The sequence below is a fragment of the Microtus pennsylvanicus genome, chromosome 10 (assembly GCF_037038515.1).
Source record: "Microtus pennsylvanicus isolate mMicPen1 chromosome 10, mMicPen1.hap1, whole genome shotgun sequence".
NCBI lineage: Eukaryota > Metazoa > Chordata > Mammalia > Rodentia > Cricetidae > Microtus > Microtus pennsylvanicus.
The window spans coordinates 16,277,774-16,297,770 of record NC_134588.1 but is presented as its reverse complement, the minus strand read 5'-3'; the positions used below and the strand labels follow the sequence as shown (position 1 = coordinate 16,297,770).

At 44.4% G+C, this 19,997-nt stretch overlaps 1 protein-coding gene across 1 annotated transcript; it reads left to right on the top strand.

Annotated features, from left to right (window-relative positions):
- Nucleotides 1-17,104: 17,104 nt before the first annotated feature.
- LOC142858210 (large ribosomal subunit protein eL37) lies at nt 17,105-17,491 on the top strand. Its single transcript, XM_075987396.1, has one exon. It carries the CDS (start codon nt 17,136-17,138, stop codon nt 17,427-17,429), a length of 294 nt encoding a protein of 97 aa, XP_075843511.1. The 5' UTR covers nt 17,105-17,135; the 3' UTR covers nt 17,430-17,491.
- The last annotated feature ends 2,506 nt before the right edge of the window (nt 17,492-19,997 follow it).

Below are 19,997 nucleotides of genomic sequence, written 5' to 3'. Positions count from 1 at the left end.
ATGTCTTTCACTGGACTCAAACTTGCCGAGTAGATTCGGCTGGCTGGTCCTGGAGTTCCAGAGATCGCCTGTCTCTGCCTCCCCTGAGCTGTAAGAACAAACTTGACTCTTCAAAACGCCTTCCTTGGCTCCTTTCAGGGTGTGAGCTCTGGAAACTGGACTTAGGTTCTCATGCTTGCAAGGCAAGTAATTTTCCACCTGGATCACCCCATCTCCTGACTCCAGCAGGGAGTCCGAAACAGAAAGAAACTCCAACTTCAGCAGGGTTCTCACATCACCAGACTTAGAGGCAGCAAACACTGACCCAGCTTTAGCCCACGCTCACAGGCTCCAGCTACTTCTCGTGTGTGAGTGCCCGTGGTTCATGTCTCTATCTTCCTTCCCAAGCTGCTTGTTCACCAGGTATCAGCTCTGGAGTTAGACACGAGGCACCTTATGTGTAAAGTCGGAGTTCTAGAAAAGTACCTGGATGAGTATAAAACTGTAAATCTGTATCTCTATTTGTGAGTCATGTGATGTATATGTACATACATATCTGTCTATCCATCTTATCTGCACATGCTTATCTGTGTATGTATGAACATATGTATGCATGTATATGAATGTCTGCCTACCTACCTGACTATCCATTCCACTTTATGCATATTTGTGTCTATGTTTTTATATATACATACATGCATGTTTGTATCCAGATACTGATCCACTCTGTCTACACATGCATGTCTGTATATGTATGTATGCATGTGTATGTATGTATGTATGTATGTATATGGATGTGCCTACCTACTCAACTGTCTATCCATTTCACTCTCTGTATGTGAATATATATGTATATATGTATGTATACACACATATATATCCATTCTATCTACACATGCATGTCTGTATATGTATGCACATGTGTATGTATGTATATGGATGTGTCTACCAACTTACTTATCTATCCATTCCATGCTATGTATGTGTGTGTATATACATATATATACATGTACCTATGTATCCAGGTATCTATCCATCTGTTCATCTAATTATCTACCTACGTTACTTACCTTCCTATCTGTCCATCGATCCTTTGGTATCGCTTAGTGCTTTTGCTCTTGGTATTAAGTTTGATCAATGTGGAACACGTGCTCAGTGGTGCAATGAGGATCTGACCTCAGGCTGTTTCTTCCCAACACGTTCTGACTGAGATGACGCAGCAGTGGGAAGAGATGGTCTCAGGAAGACTACAATCACAGACAGTTTCACAGTCTTGGCGTGGGGAGTGGCACGGCACCTCAGAGGAGCCTTTGTGCTGTGAATAATGAGGAAAGGATATCAATGAGGGTTGGCTAGAACAGGGAACAAGTTTTATGCTGGGGAGACATGATTTAGGGCTCCCAGGCTGGAGGGAGCTGGTTATAGAAGTGAGAAGAGGGTGGGCGCTGTGCGTGGACAGCCAGCATGAGAAAGGCCCCCAGCAGGAATAAGCAGGGGCCTGGGAGATGAGCCTGAACAGTCCAGGAAGGCTGTATTGATTATGTGGCCATTTCTATCTATTCAGGTCCATGAGTTATACCTCCCTGAGGGTCTGGTGGACTCTGGGTATTGTGTATTGCACCTGGCAGGCACATTTCTGGTGTGATTAAATTCAACCTGCCTCAGACATTTTGTGAGCACCTAGTATACAGCAGGGTGATATTCAATATCCATTTGAATAAAACACAAACCATATCCTGGAGAAATTGGCTTTCTGGGTATTGAAATTCTATTTATTTTGGTTAAATTGGATTGAATGGAAAACTTGGGCCAACAGCAGAGCTGACCCTGCATGTTTGTTCCATTCGTGGTTAACTGCTTTTATAAACTATGAAATCCTAGTCAATCTGTATACCCACCCATCCCAACATCTGTTCACCAGAAGCTAGTTAGCCCTACCTACCTGTGAGCTATGTCCATCCCAACATCTGTTCACCAGAAGCTAGTTAGCTCTACCTACCTATGAACTATGTCCATCTTTATTTAAAATTCACCCAGCCTATTATTTTTTCTTTAGGTAAGGTATGGCTACAAACCTGGCCATATATGAGATAGTTTTTAAAAAAATAGTTAAATGCAGGAAAAAATAGAGAATGCTAGGAGATTTCCTAGCCAGTGTGGTATTTGTTTTTCAAGCATGAACACCCGAGTTCAAATTCCAGAGTCATATAAAATCACCAGGGTGTGATAGTACAAACTTGTAAGCCTAGCTCTGGGGAAGCAGAGGAAGTTTTCTGAGACTCGTTGGGCGAGTTTTAGGCAAATGAGAGGCCCTGTCTTGAAAACAAAATAAAAATTAAAGGTGGGTAGTGAGTGTCTAAGAAAAGATAACACCTGAGATGATAGCTCCCCTGCCCTCCAGATGCTCACTCACACTTAGGGCTGTGTATTCTCTGCTCACATATATCTCACATGCACACATGAATGCACACGCACGCACGCACGCACACACACGCACACACACACACACACACACAGAGAGAGAGAGAGAGAGAGAGAGAGAGAGAGAGAGAGAGAGAGAGAGAATAGAGAGATAAAAAGGTACAGAAGCATCAAGTACTGATAAATGCCATTGGCTATTGTAATAATCAGCTATTATGACTGAGTGCTACATTCAATGCTGAGTATATATTTTGAAACTTGAGTGCTAAGGGAAAGGAAAAGGGACACACAGCATTTTTTTTCCAGTCTGGAATAGCCAAAGAGGAAAGGAAGGCAAGTCTGAAGAGATGGGTTTGCCCTGGCATCATGTGGAGTGAAGGCTTACTGTTCCAGGGCTGTGTAAAGACACCGGGGAACACAATGGGCAGAGAAACACTCTTCAAGTGGTTTTTCTATGGACCCCCACTAAGGCAAGATCATACATTAAGTCTAGTTCCAGCACTGGCTTTTCTGTGGTCAACTAGATGATAAATCCCAAGTGCATTAGTCTCATGTTTGTTCATGTTCAAGAGAAAGAGCCTGAAGAACTCCAAGGCAGAGTACTAGATAGCTGGTTCTCAACCTCTGCCTTTCAAATATGTTTTCCTGAGAACCTTGTATCAAAGAACTTCAATGTCAATCTCAGAACAGATTCTTTATCTTGAAATATGTCTTCTCATCCCAAAACTTGTTGTGTCCCAGGACAAGAGGGTCAGAAACTTGATCACCTATTTTCCATTCTTTGCTTTCAAATCATGGGACAGAAACCCCAGGTGAAGATCATCTTTTGAGGCTGGAGATGCTGCTCAGCAGTCAAAACTATTTGCTGCTCTTAAAGAGGATCCAAGTTCGGTTCTTAGAACATACTAGGCAGCTCTCAACTACCTGTAACCCCGCTTCAGGGAATTCAACCTATCACCTACCTCCCTCCATAGGCACCTACACATCTGTGCACAATACCCCACCTCAACACTCATATACAGAAAACCGAATAATTAAATACACCTGAAGAGACAAGAAATCTCTTAGGTTGAAGTTGAGATGAGTGCTGGAGGAGATGGTTCAGTTTGTAAAATGCTTGCTTTGCAAGCACGAGGATCTCAGTTTGCTTCCCCAGAACTGTTGCAAAGATAAGCGGCGGGCTGCATACCACTGTCCAGCTAGCTTATACTCCGAATTAACAACACATAAATTGTATTCATTTAAACACCGCCTGGCCCATGATATCTAGCCTCTTCTTGGCTAATTCTCACATCTTGCTTTAACCCATATCTAGTAATCTGTGTATCACCACGGGGTTGTGGCTTACTGGGAAGAGTCTAACCTACATCCATCTCGGGCCGGAGCTTCATGGTGTCTGCCTCACTTCCCTTCTTCCCAGCATTCTGTTCTGTCTACTCTGCCTATCTAAGGGCTGGCCTATCAAAAGGTCAAGGCAGTTTCTTTATTTGACCAATGAAAGCAACACAGAAAGAAGAACCCTCCTACACCACCAGAACCCATTTTGAAAAGCTAAGCATGGTCGCTCAAGTTTGTAAACCTAGTGATAGGGAGGCAGAGGCAGGAAGATCCCTGGGACTCACTGGCCAGACAACCCAGCCTAATTGAAGAGCCTCCAAATCAGTGAGAGAACCAGTATGATTCCACCTGGGAAATGACACCCAAGCTTTTGACCCATGACTTAATGTACATACATGCATGAACACACACACACACACACACACACACACACACACACACACACACACACACCTGGTTAGTATCTCAGTTAAGTATAATGTGTAAAGAGCCATAGCTGGAAGGACTCCTAGAATTTGCCTCACCTTGATAATAAGCCCTTGGAGAGTCAAGATCAGCACTGAGGATCCAAGATCACCTGGATTCATGAATTGTCAAGATGAGCACCCCTGTCCTTAAGTCCATTTGACAAATAATTCCTGTATCTCTGGGTTGATGCTTTCTCCAGGGAGGATGTGGACTTCTTTCCCCTTTGGGGTTGCTGCGTCTATTCTGCAGGCAGCAGATATTGTATGCATAACCACGTCGAGAAGTAAATCCACACCCATGCCACAGTCTGCACTTAGCAGTCTTCTCAATATGCAGCTCTTGTCATATGGATTCTTATTATGGAAACCTCCAAGGCTCTCATCACAGCCTGAATAAACCTCAGAAACCAAGTCCCCCAAACCTCCTTTCAAAGTTCAGAGAAGGGGCAAGTCACAGGCTTGAGCAGCCAGGAAAGGCTTATGGGATGATGAAATGGTGAAATGGGTAGTTTTAAAACCATCAACTTCATACAATCTGGAATCATGTAGGGAGAGTGTCAGTGAGGGATTCTGTTGATCAGATTGGCCTCTGGGCATGCCTGTTAGAGAATTGCCTTGTTTACACAAGAAGACCCAACCCACTGTGAGGTACCCCACTTCTGGTTGCGATCTGGTAAAAGGGCCTGGAAGGAGAGAAACTTCATTGCCTCTTATGTGGCTCCCCGAGAGTGGCTCCAATGTGAGCATGGAACTGCTGAGACCTTCCGCCTCATGGACTGATCATCTACTGAGTTCTCAGGCTCTCTGGTGTGAGATAGCCATTGTAGGGCTACCAGGACCTTATCATGTTTGTCAATCCATTTATCCTCTTTAAATATTACTTATTCTGTAGGTCCTGTTCCCCTAGAGAACTCTGAGCAAAACAGATGAAAAGACATGCCATTTGCTCTTGAAGAAAGCTAGCCTGTATTGTCTCTTGGGTAGCCCTCCTTGCCTCCCTCTGTATGTGTTTCTTCTAGGCTGAACATCTCCACTGTATCTACATTCTCCTGCATGTGCGCATCTTCTAGACTGAACATCTCTACCGACCAATGTCACCTCCCGGTGTAGGCAGAACTAATTTCTGCATTCTTGGAGAGACTTGGTTCCTTGGGTCCCTGCTGTTTCATCCGGGGCCTCTGTTCTCGCTTGGGTTTTGTCATGACTGGTTCACATTAGAAACTTACTGTTGCCACTCACCTGTATTCCTCAGCAGAGTTTTTCAAGGTCGCCCCAATAGTGTCTGAATGAATAGCTTTCTCTTTACAGTTCCCTAAAGACTAGGAGGATGGGGCCATGGCCTTCTGAGCCTGGGAAACATGTGTCCAGGGAGCTCAGAAACTGTGTCCAGGGAGCTCAGAAACTGATCATGGATGGCCACCCTGTAATCCAATGACCTTGGTCACATGATCTGGTCTCAGTCTACAATCTGACTCCCAGAGTCTATTTTTCAAGGGAAGGCCTTTGGTTACAAAGTCCATATCTATAAGAGAATGGAGAGGAATGGGGTGGTGGAAAATAGGAAAATAAGGAAGCCTCAGGGCCAGAACACCAGGGCTCCAGGGCCAATTGTCATTTCTGTTGAATTATATAATAAAACTGCCCCTAGGCCACCTCTAGGTACAAAAAACTGGCATTGGATTAAAGAATGTGGGCATGTTGTAGAGATGGCTCAGTGGGTAAACTGCTTGCTGTGCAAGCATGGGGACCTGAGTTCAACACCAGAACCCATGTGGAAACGCTGGGTGTCCAGGTTCATATCTATAGCTCCAACACTTGGGAGGCAGAGACAAGAGGACCCCTGGGCCTTGCTAAGCAGCCAGCCTAGTCTAATTGACAAGCTCTGAGTCCTAGTAAGAGACCCTGTTTCAAAAACCAAGATGAAGATGAAGAGCTCCCAAGGAAAAACATCTGAGGTTGACCTGTGACTTGAAAATATGTAGACACACCTGCACACACATGGGCACCAGCACCCACACACCATGTACTTACATAGCCACACACCTACATACTCACATGCCCACATATTCACACACCCACATTCTCACACACCAACATACTCACATGCCCACACACCTACATACTCACATGCCCACATATTCACACACCCACATTCTCACACACTAACATGCCCACACACCCACATACTCACATGCCCACACACCCACATACTCACACACCAACATGCCCACACACCCACATTCTCACACACTAACATGCCCACACACCCACATACTCACATGCCCACATACCCACATACTCACACACCCACATTCTCACACACCCAAATGCCCACACCCACACACCCACATACTCACACCCCCCCACACACACCCACACACAGAAAAGAAGTTTCCCTTCTTATAATTCATACTTGGGTTTGAAAAGGGACAGTTGCCAGGGTCCCCTGACACAGCCCAGTCCTCTCTGTCCTTTGACCCAAACGGAAAATACCATCTCAGTGGTGGAGCAAGAATTATGTCCTTTTTGGGCAAAGCCAGATAGTATCAACGTAAAGAGCCATGGTTCACAGCCTTGGTGACGTCACTGGAGGCTCGCCCCACCTGCTGGTTATCTGGATCTGTGACTAGGCTGTAAAAGGCTTCACCACAACTCAGTTCAGGTTGTTTACCCCCAAAAGGGTAAACTGGAAGGCATGCACTTGAAGGGCGGGCATGGAGAGCCAGACATTGTCGCCAACAGCTCTTCTCAGCCTTCATTTTAGTAAGATGAGTGGCACTGGCAGACAAAATAACAGCCCCATCTTTGTGTTTTGTAATGAATAATAAAGTATTTTAACCTCTTTAGGGACTTAACACCACGTTAATCCTTTAATCCCTGGAAAAACCAATTTTGTTGACATGAAAAGGGGATATTTAACTTCATCCAATTAATTTTCTACCTTGGAGATGCCATGATTATGAAGATTAGATTGAATAGATTCATTAACACTACCGCCGTGTGCATCAAACAGTGGCTCTGACTCCACAAACGAGCATCAGAAGCAGACATCCCATGCCACAGTTCTGTTTACATTTCCTGCTTCTGCAGAGCCATGGCCTGGAGTCCTAGCGCTGCACCTAAACCTCCGTCTGCGGCAGTCCAGCCATCAGGCAGCCACTAAACCGTGGCGCACAGACATCCTTGCGGTACCAGCATTTCTCTGAACCCCAAATAAGAAACCACATTTGTAAGGTGCCTGCACTGGAGGCCGCTGGAACATTCCAAACAGCAAAGTGTTACCTAAGTGTGAAGTCAATTTTAAATTACACAGCAGGAGAAGCACACAGCTCAAACCCTCCTCAGAACAATGGAGTGGAATTGGAGATGGGAGATAAAGGGTCTGAGATTTAATTATTTTTGCTTCTGGACTTCAACATGCACACATGGGAAGGTTTTAATTCTACACACTTGCACACATATCCCCAACCTTAGACCGAGATGAGTGTAGAGGACAAAAGTGAAAAGACAGGGAAAACAGTGGAGGCCACATGTATTTAATGGTGGAACACGAAGGCTCTGGGCTCTTACTGAAGGTGATCCCTCCGGAAAGGAAGGGAAATGCCAGGGTGTGCCCTTATTCCAACAATTGTGTGTGTGTGTATCTTCATGAACGAATGTGTGTGCATGTATGTGCACATGTGTTTGGAGCTTAGAAGTCAATGTTGGGTCTTTTTTGCAGGAGCCAACTAGCTTGGTTTTTTCTAGTTAGACTTTTTTATCTACCTATCGCTTATTTGCTTGTTTGTTTTGTGTATGTGTGGGGCTTGTGTATGCCACAGCATACATGTGGAAGTCAGAGGACAATGTGAGCAAGGCGTTTTTCCCTTTCAACTGTTTGAATCCCAGGAATTGAACTCAGGTCATTAGGCTTGGCTGACAGCATATTTACCCAGTGACATATCTCACAATGACACGCGCAAACACATCCTCACCCTGGGTCTTTAGAAAAGGTCTCTCACTAAACCTAGCATTGGCCTATTTGATTAGGTTGGCTGACCTGTGAGCCCAGGAATCTTCCTTTCTCTGCCCCTCAGCACTGGGGATTATGCATTTACTACCATACTCAACTATTTATATGGGGTTTGGAACTCAAACTCGGGTCCTCACACTTGCACAGCAAACACTTTACTGGCTGAGCTGTCTCCCAGTCATCCCAACGGCCATTTCTAAGAGATGAATCAATCATTGACCCGCTGGCAGCCAGAAGTAAGGACAGATGACCTAGCTTGACATTTCTTCTGTGTCTTGCTCATGGCTTGGCAAGCAAACAGTGCTTTCTGGAAAAGTGTTTTCTGTTGAGGAATGATGAGGTAGAACAGCCAAGAAATAACACGGATGGTTTTATAGGCTGCAACTTAGTGGTAGGGAGAGCCATTGCCTCACATGTACGATGCTGTAGGTTCAATCTTCAATACTGCCAAGTCAAATAACGAAAGCTCAGATGTTTTCATGTGGCCTGTGACAGCAAGAGGGACAGGAGAGCTTTGTCTCCTGGCTAGGTAACCCTGGATGGAGTCTGAGATTTTGTCTCCTCCTTCTGTAGCCTCAGGTGGAGGTTTTGACTCTTTCAGCTAGGAGAACAGCGTCAACCTGTAAGAGCTCTTTTGGAGTGTAGTAAAAGGAGCAGCGGGCCGCTTCCTGCAGCCCAGCTCCCAGCTGCCTGGCTAGTTAGCGTATTTCCCGAAATAACAACACACAAATTGTATTCATTTAAACACTGCCTGGCTCATTATATCTATCCTCTTCTTGGCTAACTCTCACATCTTAATTAACCCATTTCTATTAAATCTGTGTATCACCACATGAGTGTGGCTTACCGGGATGAGTCTAACCTACATCCATCTCGGAGAGGAGAGCCACGGCAACTGCCTGACTCTGCTTTTTTTTCTCCCTGCATTCTGCTTGGTCTACTCCACCTATCTAAGCTGCTGTCCTATCAAAAGGTCAAAGCAGTTTCTTTATTAACCAATGAAAGTAATACGTAGACAGATGACCCTTCTACACCATTGGAGTTTCTGTCCTCAGGACTATGGTGCCCTAGGCTACAGGGCTATCAAGGAGCCTAGTGGCTTGTGAAGATGTTTGGTCTTGGAAGGACTAGACCAATCAAGCAGGAGGAAAGCTGTGGCTTGGGACATCTTTCAGGTGTTGGTTTTCTTGGTCATGAATTGTGATAGTTAATTTTGATTGTCACTTTGACTAAGTCTGAAATCAACTTAAGAGGTAATCCTTTGAGAAAATCTGTGAGGCCTTTTCCAGGAAGGATGAAGTAGGATGGAGTTCCCCACCTCCAGAGTGAGCAGACTTCCAAGTGCCTGCTCAGAGGTAAAGAAATCCAAAAAAAAACTTGCCTGCCTCTGCTTCTTGCTGATAAAATTTATCTATCTTGTTATTGCTGCTGTTGCTGCTGGTGATGATGATGATGACACATCAGAACCCAGCTTCTTCAGCCTTTCAGTACTGACTAAGGGGCAGCAACTCTCTAAGAATCTTTCAGACCATCAGCATCAAGTTAGGACCACTGAGACATCCAGCTGTGTGGACAGAATGTTACCGGGTATTCAGCCTTTCTAGTGTGCAGATGAGCAGTATGGAATAACCCAGCCCCTATCAAGCAAGGCAATCTAGTTAATTCCCTTTGTAATACATCAATTCATTCTATTGGTTCTGGTCCTTTAGAGGAGTTTGACTAATACACAACCCAATATCAGATAAGAGCTTTGGAGAAGCCCTTACATTCCACTTGCAGAGTAAATCTCTTTCCAGTATCCCCCCACACACTACAGATTCTCAGCCTGCATCCCTGCTTCCTGTCAATAATCCATCAATTAAGGCCTGCTAAAAATGTGCTTCCACACAGCGCATTAGGCAGACAAGGTCCCCTTGCTCCTTATGCTCTTCGAGTCAATGGCTGTAGGATTATCAAGCCTGCCATTGATGTTTGTTTCATTCTTCCGTCTCCAGTCCCCAGTGAAAGAAGCAGAGAGCTCCATTCAAACCAAAGGCTCAAAAACAAAAGACCCATCTCAGCACGAGGGGCTGCACAGCAATCCAGATCAAGAGCATACAGAGGCACGCTGCGGCCTCCTGCTCTCCTCACTGCCTTCTTCCTTTGAACTAGAATTGTCATTTGTGGAGAGTTTAGAAAAGAGTGTCAAAAACCTCTAATACTTTAAATTTATTCTGTACAGGGCACATGCTGTTGTTGGAGAGGTCATGGTTTTCAAGGAATAGGGCCAGGTTATATCCAGCCCTCTGAATTTCCCTTTTTCTAGGTGGGAAACTGTAGATGAGGCCTCAGGGTTTGCCATGAAGGCCTGGGGAGATGGTTCAGTTGGTAAAGTTTTTGCTTCATAAGCATGAAGACCTGAGTTCAATCCCCAGCACCAAGTAATGAGTCAGGCTGGTAGCATACCTTTATTATCCCAGCACCCAAAAGGTAGAGACAGGAGGATCCTTGGGGCTTGCTGTCAGTCAGCCTAGTGGACTCCTCCTAAGTTCTAGGTCATAGTGAGAAACCCCACCCCCCAAAATAAAGTGAGCAGTTCCTAAGAAACAACTCCTAGGGTTGACCTCTAACCTCAATGGGCACTTGCACACACATGCATCTGCACACAGAATACACAAATGTAGGTGCACACACATACAGAGTGTCTGCACAAATTTGGACTTTTGAAGAAAATACAGATGAAACTTTGAAGAGAAAGTGTACTTGTGTGTCTGTGTGTCTGTGTGTGGTACATGTATATATGTCTGTGTGTGTGCACAATAGAGCTGGGGTTCAAATTTAGACAGTCTAAATCTACAGCCTGACACTATAACAGTAGTTATACTAAGAGAGGAATAAATATAGATATGTATCACAGAGCTATTGTTTATATATAGCTTATATAATTACATATAAATAGCTCTGTGATACAATTTTATTACACAGAAATAAAATACATAATATATTAAATCTATAATTTATGTAGTTATTATTAATAATATTTAACCTTATTATGATACAATATTATTATTAATATATAATAGAAATCTCCCTCTCTCTAGATATATATATCTAGAGAGAGAGAGAGGTGGGGGGGGGAAGTTTCATGGTATCGTTTTAAGAACATAAGATTTCTTTAAGCAAGGTTACTCAGACCAAATTCAGAAGGACAGACCATATCCAGTTCACTTTGAACATATAGGTAGGTAACCTTTGACCCAATGCAACATCTACAACTACTCGAAGACTGTACAGTGCTTCATAAGCAATGTGTTTGTCATTGAACACACTTCAGCAGAGATTTAAAAACTTGTGGCCGTTATCCAAACCTACGCTTCTTAAGCTTTAGGTTGGCATCCCATATGGGGTCATGTGACTGAATGTAGGGGCCATGAAATATCTGGGAACACTAATATGTTTCTGAATGCACAATAAACAATAACTAACTTGAAATCAAATATGTAACGTGAATCCATGGTGTGTTTGAAAGTGCTTACCCATGTTGCACCTCTCAACTGTGCTGCAGCCTCAATTGTGAACATATAATATGTACATTTTGCAATATGTATGCTGCCACCACTTCATACAACAACAGCAATTGCAGTCTGAAATACTTCAGCTCAGATTCGAGACTATTCTATGTCATGAATTTCAGTGTTTTTACTGTACTTAGAAAGTTTGCTGTATCTACAGAAATATGGTCTTGGGACTAGAGATGGCTCAGCTCTTAAGAGCATCAACCACATTTCCAGAGGACCGTAGTTCAGTTTTCTCTGCTTGTGTTGTATGGCTTACAACAACCTGAAACTTGAGTGCCAGTGGATCCTATGCCCTCTTCTGGCCTTCTTGGACACTGCACCATTGTACACACACACACACACACACACACACACACACACACACACACACACACACGTTGTGGTGGTTTTAATAAGAATGACCCCATAGGCTCATATATTTGAATGTTTGGTCACCAGGGAGTGGCACTACTTGAGAGGGATTGGGAAGGTGGTCCTGTTGGAGTAGGTGTGGCCTTATTGGAGGGAGTGTGTCACCAAGGATGAGCTTTGGGATTTCAAAAGCCCAAGCCAGGCCCGGAGGTTATCTCTTCCTGCTGCCTATGGAAATAGAACTCTCAGTTTCTTTTTCAGAGCCATGTCTACTGGTAGGGCACTATGCTTCCTGCTATGCTGACAAAGGACTAAGCCTCTGAAACTGTTAGCCAACCCCAATTCAATGCTGTCTCCTGCAATAGTTGCTTTGGTCATGGTGTCTCTTTACAGCAATAGAACAGTGACTAGGGTATAAATTTTAAAATTAAATTTTTAAAAATTCTTTTAATTACAAAAGCCAAAATCTTTCCATATTTCCTTATTGTATTTCTTTTTTTCTTTTCTTTTCTTTTTCTTTTTTTGGATTTTCGAGACAGGGTTTCTCCATAGCTTTTTGGTTCCTGTCCTAGAACTAGCTCTTGTAGACCAGGCTGGCCTCGAACTCACAGAGATCCGCCTGCCTCTGCCTCCCGTGTGCTGGGATTAAAGGCGTGTGCCACCACCGCCCGGCACCTTATTGTATTTCTTAACATGTAACAAACTGGAATGTCTGTATTATATTGCATTTGAATATTTAATTTTAAAAATTGCTGCTCTAGTTAATGACCAGTTTCACCAAAAACTACTCAATAGCTTTTTGCATAAGAGTAGAGCAGAATTTCTAATAATTTCGCAAATGATCCTAAAATACTTCTGCCTAGTTATATCATGTACTTTATGAAGTAGTATTCTCAGCATCACTGACTAGCAAATCAAAGCATTGACCAACCCTGACAAACACTGAAGATGCTCGCTAGTTTGAAGTATCAAATATTCATCCTTCTAATTATTTATCTAAAAATATTCAAACTCATCTATCTCATTAGTATGCAGATTTGCTTTTGTCCTTAATAAATGTTAAAATTGTATGCATATCAAATAACTGTTTTAAAATGAATTTCCTTCTGGTTTATTATCAGTAAATGTTTGATTTGCATGCCGATTTCACACTCCTATTTCTGCATGCCTACACCCAGGTTCACTAAGAAGTTTTTTTTAGATAAAAAGAGTTTGAGGGTGAAAAATGTGTAAGGACCCATTGTAGATATTTAAGGATTTGTTTCTTTTCACATTCTTACATGTATGAATGTGGTATAATGTGTATATGAACACTGCGGGAGTGGCCATGTGTGTGCAAGCATACATGTGTGGGCATGCAGATAGAGGTCCAAGGCTCCTGTCAGGAGCCATCCTCACTGCTTTGTCACCTTTTTCTTTGAGACAGGGTCTCTCGATCATATTGCCAATATGGCTAATTTTACTAGTCAGATTGTTCTGGGGATCCCGTTTCTGCATTCCAGGCTAGAATTGTAGGTGGGCCGCTGTACCACGTGGCATTCATGTGATGTCTAGGGATCTGACTCCACTTTTTACACTTGTTCAGCAAGCACTTTAACTGCTGAGCAGTCTCCCAGGTAGAATTTTTTTTTTGAATTTTTTTTCGAGACAGGGTTTCTCCGTAGCTTTTGGTTCCTGTCCTGGAACTAGCTCTTGTAGACCAGGCTGGCCTCAAACTCACAGAGATCTGCCTGCCTCTGCCTCCCGAGTGCTGGGATTAAAGGCGTGGGCCACCACCGCCCAGCCCAGGTGGAATTTTTATATGTTGGCATTATAGAGGGCATATGAAACTCACAGGAAATGGTTTTAATCTAGGATGGCAGGGACCCAATGAAAATTACAAGCTATAGAGATGACAACATCCAAACTGTCAATCAGTCATTATTCAATACACAGAATATGGTGAATAATATGTACAAACACACGCATACATATTATTCATGTACATACACACGGACATACATACACACACACTCATGCATACACACATATACACACATATGCTACTTTACTGTTCTATTGCTATGAAGAGACTCCATGACTATGGCAATGCTTACAAAATAAAGCCTTTAAATTGGGGATTTGCTTACAATTTCAGAGGGTTAGTCCGTTATAATCATAGGAGGATGCGTTATGGCAGGCAGGCATGGGGTTGAGAGAGACAGTTTGCGGAGCTCACCAGTGAGCCATCCAGATGAGTCTGTGAGCAGTGAGCTCAATGATAAACCCTGTCACAAAAGAATAAATTGGAGAATTAACTGAGGAAGACCTCCAAATGTCAACCTTCAGCCTCTACACATGACTGTATCAGTATAAACAAAGTGCAAACTGTCTCTGTGCTCAGCACCAGTGTTACAGACAGATGCGCCACTATGCCTACCTTTTATGTTGATGCTGGGGATCCAGACCCAGGCCCTCACGGTGCAAACACTGAGCATTTTATGCACGGAGCCTGTTCCCAGCCAATTTTCTTATCTAGTCTAGGAAGCAAGGGGACCTGAGCTAATCTCTATAGGTGACAGAAGCACAGGTCACCCTGCAACAGGAAGGGAGTCACCCAGGGTGGTTCTTATCTGTTCTGTTGAGATGCAAGAATCCAGGGATAGAACTCTCTGCTTGAATGTCATCTCCACCTCTGCTGCTCAGTAATGGGGTGATCTTCAGTAATATGATGGTTAATCTTTACAGTCAGCTTGATTGGAGTTGGAGTCACCTAGGAGACACACCTTCAAGCATGTCTGGCTGGCAATTTCTAAATTGTGTTAATTAAGGCATACCCTGAAGGTGGGATGCACCATGCTGTGCTAGCTAGGTTGTTTTAGTTTTTTCAACATGACACAAACTAGAGACACATGGGAGAGAGAACCTTAGTTGAGAAACTGCCTCCATCAGCTTGCTCTTTAGATATGTCTGTGGGGCATTTTCTAAATTAATGATTAATGTCAGCTGCCCCAGCCCACTGTGGGTGTGCCACCCCTGGGCAGGCGGTCCTGGATTGTGGAAGAAAGTAAACTGAGCAAGTCAGTATGCGGTGTTCTTCCACAGTCTCTGCTTCAGTTCCTGTCTCCAAGTTCATGCCTTGAGTTTTTGTTCTGGCTTCTCATGGTGAGGGACTCTAACATGAAAGCCAAATAAACCTTTGCTCACATGTTGCTTTTGCTCAGTGTCTTATCACAGCAACAGGGAGCAACTAAGACAGTAATATGATGGCACCAGAGAATGGGCATTGCTGTGATGAACTTGATCATGTTGGTGTGGAGGACTGTGGAGGTGTTTGGAGCATTGGGAGGAAAAGCCATAGAATGCTCAAAATGTGTGCTGTTATAGAAACTTGAAAGATATTGCTGAGAGCAATATAGACAATGAAGGCCTGGCTTATGAAATTTCAAGTGGAAGCAAAGAATCTACCAGGACCATTTATGTGATAATTTGGATTAAGAATCTGTGGGAGTAAAACTTTGCTTTACTGAGACAATTGCCTGGTTTGCACATGCTGAGAGAAATCAGCTGATTAAGAAGAGATCAAAGTAGTAGAGGTGAAATCTCCTGGGAGTGTATCCTCTGGGTCAACACACAGAGGCTGTAACTGGAGGAGGCCAAGACTGCATCTTAAACTGGCCACCAAACTTGGCAATGTGTAAATACCTTCTAAGTGGTACTGGCTTTGGAGGCAATAGAACTACAGTATTGAAGGGGTCATGGCGAGCAGCTGAGGCTTGACACTGTGAGAGGCCAGGAGAGGCCACTGGTGAAAGTCCAGCCTTAGTTGCAGAGAAACCCTGAGGACAGGAGATATCATGCAGAGAGGCTGACGTTTAATATCCTGGCCGAGAGGCCATTAGTGAAGGTGTGCTTTTAGGTGCCGTGGAGACCCCATGGTTTAGGAGATGCCAGGTGTGCAGTGGAGGCAGCCTGACCTACCAGATAAGCTGTGTGTACTTATGGATGGCTCCATGTGTTTTGTTTCTGTTCAAATATTTTACTCATTTTTAAATACTTAATACAGAGTTGTACTACTTCTTTATACAGTCTAGATATAACTTCATTATAAGGTACATTTTGCACATATTTTTTCTTTATTTGTTGGTTGCCTATTTATTTTTGGTTAATAGTGTCTTTTGAAAAACAAAAATTTAAAATTTTTAGTTTGTATTTTTGGGATTATTTTTAAGATATCTTCTCCAGTGCAAGGCACTGGACTCCCTGTATGCTCACTTCCACCAGCTTTTCTTTTTATTATTGCATTTTTTTAAGCTGAAATTAATTTTTTCTTCCACTCTTCACACAAATCTCAGCAAATGGTCAGCAGATTAACTTGGAAACATCTTGTATGATCTTGTAGATTCTATCATGATGAAACTATGTCTCTCCCTTTACTTCCCCCTCCCAATTCACACTTGCTTTCTGGGTGCCCAGTTTCAGAGAACTATTGTATATAGTACAGTGTTGCTCTTCTAGGCCTTTCTCATGAGTAGGACTTCCTTCAACCCTTCTGATTTCTGCCTCTAAGTGTCTCAGAACAGCGCTGTGCTCAGCCAAGCTCACTATGAAGCATGCAGGGAAGGCCTTGGACTACTTGGTCTCAGGTCTTAACCCCAAATCAATTAACCTTAATCTTGGTGTCCTCATATGTAAACTAAGGATAATAGTCCCTACCTGGCCGAATTCCTAAAGGCTTAAGGGAGAGCACACATATGGTACATATAATAAATGTTCATTTAAGTAAAGAAGGGGCTGGGGCTGGAGAGATGGGTCAGCAATTACGAGCTTGGTTGTTCTTCAAGAGGACCTGGGTTCAGTTCTTAGCACCCACCAGACAGTTCGCAGCTTTCTGAAATCTCACAGGATTTGATGACCACTTCTGGCCTCTATGAGCACCAGGTATGCATGTGGTACACATAACATGAAATAAACACTTTAAAAGAGTAATTAAGCTCTTCCGGTCTCTTTGGCCTCGACGGCAGAAGCAAGATGACGAAAGGAACGTCATCCTTCGGAAAGCGTCGCAACAAGACGCACACATTGTGCCGCCGCTGTGGCTCTAAGGCCTACCACCTTCAGAAGTCTACCTGTGGCAAATGCGGCTACCCTGCCAAGCGCAAGAGAAAGTATAACTGGAGTGCCAAGGCTAAGAGACGAAACACTACCGGGACTGGGCGGATGAGGCATCTAAAAATTGTCTACCGAAGATTCAGGCATGGATTCCGTGAAGGGACAACCCCTAAACCCAAGAGGGCAGCTGTTGCAGCATCCAGTTCATCTTGAGGATTTCAATCTGTCATAAAATAAATGTTCTGGTTTCCAAAAAAAAAAAAAAAAAAAAAAAGAGTAATTAAAAATAGAAGATTTAAGGATTTAGAAATGATTAGCGTGTGTGGAGGGGTGGGCAGGGCTGTGTTTTCTTGGATGTCTGTGTATCACATGTGCGCCTGTTGCCTGCTGAGGCCAGAAGAGAGTGTTAGAGCGCCTGTGAGTTACAGACAGTTGTGAGCTGCCATGTAGGTGCTGGGACTTGAACTTGGGTCCTGTAGAAGAACAGCCAATGCTCTTAATGACCGAGCCAGCTCTCAATTCCCAGAAGATTTATTAAAAGAAAAAAAAGAGGGAGCTGGAGACATGGCTCAGTTGGAAAGTGTTTGCTGTGTAAGCATTAAGACCCAAGTTCAGAATCCTAGAACCCAGATTAAAAAAATAAAGCCAGGCCTAGAAGGTCCTTAGGACTTGGGAGACAGGTGAATTGGGGGAGGGGGGGTGTTGGCCAGTTAGCCTAGATTAAACTGTGAGCTCTGGGCAAGTAAGAGATGCTATCTCAAAAGACAGGGTGGAGGAGAACCAAGTAAGGAACTTGGTACTGACCTCTTGCTTCTGCATGTACCTGCACATACATGAACACACATACATACATGAGCACACACACATGCCACAAAAGGAAAGCTCTGCAACTAACACATACAAGGTGATTAATAAATGGGTCCAAATCCATGTGTTTGTGAATATATCCTGTTCCAGGCTGGATCACATATCCTTATGCTGGTCAGCTTTATGTTATTATAACAAGGTAGCTGAGACAATGGATTTGGAAAGAAGGATGTTTATTTGGCCTTACAGCTTTAGAGATGTCAGTCTTTTTTTTTTCAATACCCAGATTTTTGGAGTGTGGGCAGTCATTCAGGATCGGAACTACAGCACCTCTCAAGTAGTTTTGCTGGTGTCCTAGCTTGTGGATATGGCTGAGCTGTTGGATGCTTGTCCAGCATACACAAAGCCCTGGCTTTGACCTTTAGCACCCTGGAAACTAGACATTTGGGGATATGTGTCATTGAAGCACCCTTGTAACCTCCCCTATAATAGCTAATAAAATTTAAAAAAAAATAAAACAAAAACCAAACAAACAAAATAAGCCCATCTCATGGATCCCTCTGGGCAACAACCTGCTCCTCTGTCAACCTCAGCATTCAGCACAGTTCATATTCCACCCCTCCATCCTTCCCTTGTCCCCATCACATGTTTACACTGGAGATTACCCTGTGTCACACAGTATATACCTTTCTGCCTAGCCAGCCCGAACAACTTTACTTGTGAATGTTCACTGTAAAGGGTCATTAGGTAGTGCAAAGTCTCTGGATTCTGCTGCCGCATCAACACTAGACACTTACTGAGACTCTCAGGTATCCTGCTGTTGCCCTGAGTCATGGCGGGATCCCCAGAGCCTAACCCTTCACGCCATCCAGTAGCTCCCGGATGGGTAAGATGTTGGGGTGGGCCTGGTGCGAGTTGAGTTGGTCAGCCCGCCAGCTTTCCTGTGCCTACAGCCAGCTCCCCCTTGACCAGGTGAGGGGTTGGGCTCTAGCTCTCTTGTTCTCCCATGGCCACACCGTTGGACCAGCACAACCGCAGCCAGCCCTCTTGCCCTGCCCAGGTGAGAGGCAGGGCCAGGCACCCACGCCAGTACCTGCAGGGCCAGCTTTTCCATGGCGCCCTAGATGAGGAGTCGAGTCAGCTCTCCCTATCCTGGGCTTTTGTCCATGCCATCAGGTGGCTCTCCTGCACCTCACCATCAGGGCCAGTTCTCCCACACTGCCCACCTGAGGGGTGAGACCAGCCCTCCTGAGTCCACACCACCGAACGGCTGGCATGGGGCAGGACCAGCTCTCTTGTCAATGGCATTGAGGAGGGCGGAGCCAATGCTCCCAAGTCCAAATCACCAATGGAACCACCATGTGGTGACTAGTGGGGTCGGGGAAGAGCCAGCTCAGGGCGGGCCTCAGACATCGATATGGATTCTGTCTCTAGCACAGACCCCAAATGTCCTCATAGCCTTTGGCGGGAGTACAGTCCACTGACATCAACATAGCTGCAGCAGGACCACGGACCCACACACGGCCCTTGGCTGCAGGGGGTCCCAAATGACCACAGTCTCAGGTGGCTACACAGGACTCTCTCCTCAGGATGTTCCTCAGCAACGTAGCACCTCCAGTTCCGTTTCTCTTCATCTCTCCCTCACATACTCAAACTCGCTTCCTTCTGGGAGGGCCCATATGCTTCCCTAGCTTTTCTATTTTATAAAGAACAAATAATATGGTTCATGGGTCTGAGGGTATGAAAGCAGGAAAGCTGGCTCCGGCCCCCACCCCGCCTTCTATGTGGTGGTAAGGGTAAGAGAAAGATGCCCCGCTTGTAATCTGTGATAGGCAAGAGAGCTGCCCTTGGGGGCATGAGAGAGGGAGAGCTGGCCCTGCACCTCACTAGCTACAGCGCTTGGAAGAGTGAGCCCTGCACCTCGCCTGAGCTGGCTCTGGTGGTGTGGGTACAGGTGAGCCAACCCAAAGGCAT